At 62.2% G+C, this 3,096-nt stretch overlaps 1 protein-coding gene across 1 annotated transcript in view; it reads left to right on the top strand.

Annotated features, from left to right (window-relative positions):
• Window positions 1-2,210, top strand: part of GNG7 (G protein subunit gamma 7) — a 24,543-nt gene extending 22,333 nt beyond the window's left edge. Inside the window, exon 3 of the mRNA XM_014585554.2 lies at window positions 1,868-2,210. Coding sequence (XP_014441040.1) covers window positions 1,868-2,047 — 180 coding nt within the window. The 3' untranslated portion in view covers window positions 2,048-2,210. The remainder of the gene's footprint in view (window positions 1-1,867) is intronic.
• The last annotated feature ends 886 nt before the right edge of the window (window positions 2,211-3,096 follow it).

The following is a 3,096-nucleotide window of genomic DNA, read 5'->3' as shown; positions in this document are numbered from 1 at the left end:
GGCGGGGACCCACACCTGGCCGACCCCTCATCCTCATCGGTGTCACCTGGGCGGAGCCTCAGCCCCCCACGCCCTCCCGTTGCAGGGAGGAGCTAGAGCTGCAGCCACAGAGGTAACCCCTAGCCAAGGGGGCAGTGGCTCCGCGAGCCCCCTGGGCTCCAGGGACAGGGGACAGCCGGGCAGAAGGTGCTTGTCCGTCCGCCTCCTGCCCTGTCCCTGTGTCCCTCTGATGCCTCGTAGCCCCGTCCAGGCAGCTTACTGTCCCGCTCACTGCCCCAGCCCTGCCTGAGCTTTGCGGGCAGGAAGAGGCCTTCACAGCCCTGCCCGGCGAGGGCCCAGGGCAAAGGCAAAGCCCCAGCCGCTCTCCCTGGAGGGCCGCCTAGTGAAAAGTCCCGCCAGCCGCAGCCGCGGGCAGAAGCCATAGTCCCGCCTCCCGCCGTGCACCGCCGCAGAGACGGCTCCGGTCTCCAGCACCAGTCCGGGTCCTCGCGGGCTCGCCCCGTCTGCAGCTGACGTCCGCTGTTTGTATTTCTGGTTTTCTACGACTCCAGCCGTGCCACACCCACTTCTCGCAGTGTTTTAATACCGTGTGGAATTGTTAATACGACGTGAGCTCGTACACAATAAAAAGGCTCTTCCTTTTCTCCCGGCTCTGGGTCCTTCTGCTCCCTCTAGCCCGGCTCCTGCTCACCCACCGCCTTCACCTGCCGGGGGAGCCGGAGGGGCAGCCGCAGCGGGCCTGCCGGCCTGGAGGGGCTGAGTAAGGGCCTGGCCCGCCGGAGCTGAGCGCGTGGCCTGTGTGGGGCTGCCTCTGCTTTGCACCCCTGAAAAAAGCACCGCCTTCTTTAAGAGCGGTCACCGGTTAGAGCATGGGAAGGGCTGGGGGCCAGCCGGGGGCGTGGTGGCTAAGGCGGCTGGATCCCACATGGCCCAATGCGCGGTTCAAGTCCTGGGCCCAGAGGCTTCAAATCACGTTGGGCACGTGTGCGTGCATGCCCCAAACCCTCAGAGATGGGAGATGGGAGAAGGGACTGCAGCGCGGCCATCCCCCGGGTGCAAACAGGACCCGGTGAGAGCAGAGCCCGGGGCTCTCACCCGTCCGCCCGCGTTCACAGGAGCACGAGGCACACCGCTCTGCAGCGGGACCCGAGCGGCCATCAAGGAACGGGCAGATGAAGCGCTTGTGCTTATCAGCGCACTGGGCCACCGTGCGGTCCGCCCCTACCGTGCGGCACTCGGCCTTGAAAGGGACGGAAACCCTGGCACCTGCCACGAGGTGGATGGCCCCTGAGGACACGAGTCCTGTGAGCTGAGCCACACACCAAAGGACGGATCCCGTGTGAGCCCACCCACAGGTCCCTGGAGCAGGCACATCAGAGGCGGGAAGTAGAACGGGGCGGGGATGGACGTGAATGTGTAACGGGGACAGTCCCAGCAGGGAAGAAAGTTCCGGCTGAATAACGGTGAGAGTACGCAGTGCCTCTGGTCTGTTCATTTGTATATTTTACTATAAACACAAAAACTGGGGCCGGCCGGCAGCATGGCAGTAAAGGGCGTTGGACTCCCACATGGCCGACCACAGTTCGAGTCTCGGACCTGGCAGCTTGCTTTCTCTCTCTCTCTCTCTGCCCCTCTCTGGTCAAACTTAAATAAATAAAGTTAAATAATCATTTAAAAAAGAGAAACAGAGCGACAGGAAGTCTTACTCAACAGCCACCTGAACGCTAAGATTAAGGAGCTGGCGTCGGGGAGGAGGCGGAGCAGCCAAACTCCCTGAGAGTGGGAGAGGGGGAGAGGCAGAAGCACTTTTGCGGGAGGGTCTGGCAGTTTCTCATAACACTGAACACATGCCTGCTCTCTGACCCAGGGACATCTCAGGCATCCAGCCCCCGGTGAAGGCGTGAAGGAGCTGGGCCCATTCATGCCCCGGAGTGGCACTCAGCGCTGGAAGGGGCGGCCTGGCCCGTGCGGCAGCGTGGGTGACTCACAGGAGCGTGTGCGAGAGGAGCGTCTTACACAACAGGACAGTGCGGTGCCAGCTGCGTGACACTCGAGACCTGGCAAACCTTGGGGTCTTATCTCTAGAACCTTCCATGGGGTAAAAGGGACTTTGCAGGTGTGATGAAGATTCATGAGGGAGCCGTCACGTGGCGGGGTGGCCCACGGCCCTGGATTCCCACATGGCCGACTGCAGTTTGAGTTTGGGACCTGGCGGCCTGCTTTCTCCTTTTCTCTTTCTCTCTGTGTCTCTCTTTGGTCAAATGAAAAATAATAACAACGATTCTTTAAAAAGAATTCTTGAAGTGGGGAGACCCAGTGTCACCACAGGGGTTCTCCTAAGAGGGAGGCAGGAGGGTCAGAGATGCGACCACAGAAGCAGGAGGCCGCAGTGATGTGAGGCGAGCCAGGGACCACAAGGCCCTCTAGAAGCTGGACAGACAGGGAGACAAGTGGAGGAAGCTGGTTCACGAAGGCTGCTGCTGCCCGGCCCTAACCGTGTGATTCTGGAAAAGGCAGAACAGCGGCCTGGTGCTAAGGGGGCCAGGGCGCATACAGCCGAGTGCTGTTCAGATGTGGCCCCAGCAGCTCGAAGGACACGCCGGGCCCGTGTGCGCGCTCACAATCCCGAGAGGAGGCGTGCAGGAGGGACTGCAGGGTGGCCAAGCCGCACGGGGGTGCTTCCTCTCTCCCCCTCTCGTGAGTGCACGTGCCCTGTGGCAATCAAAAGCCAGAACTATAGATGAGTGCTTGCCAGGGCTGAGGGAGAGGTGGGGAGGACGCGCATGTGGAGTCCAGAGGGCTCTCAGGTCAGTGGAGCTCTCCTCCGTGGTACTGCGGTAGCGGACATTCAGCGAAACCCGGAGTGCAGACGCCGGGGTGACCGTGAATGCAGCGCCGAGCGGGTGCGGTGCACACTGCAGACACCCTGGCCCTGCAGGGGGACGGAGGGCCCCTGCCCCACCGCAGGCGCAGGCTGACAGGAGCGATGACCGCGTCCCTTGCTGGGCTGCAGCAGCACGCCCAGATGGAGCACGTGTTCCCTCCAGATCCTGAGACCCCTCAAAGGAGGGCTGTACCTCCTCTTCGGGGTGGGAA

This window comes from Tupaia chinensis, unplaced genomic scaffold (assembly GCF_000334495.1).
Source record: "Tupaia chinensis unplaced genomic scaffold, TupChi_1.0 Scaffold149964_2, whole genome shotgun sequence".
Lineage (NCBI taxonomy): Eukaryota > Metazoa > Chordata > Mammalia > Scandentia > Tupaiidae > Tupaia > Tupaia belangeri.
This window is presented reverse-complemented; position numbering and strand designations above follow the sequence as displayed.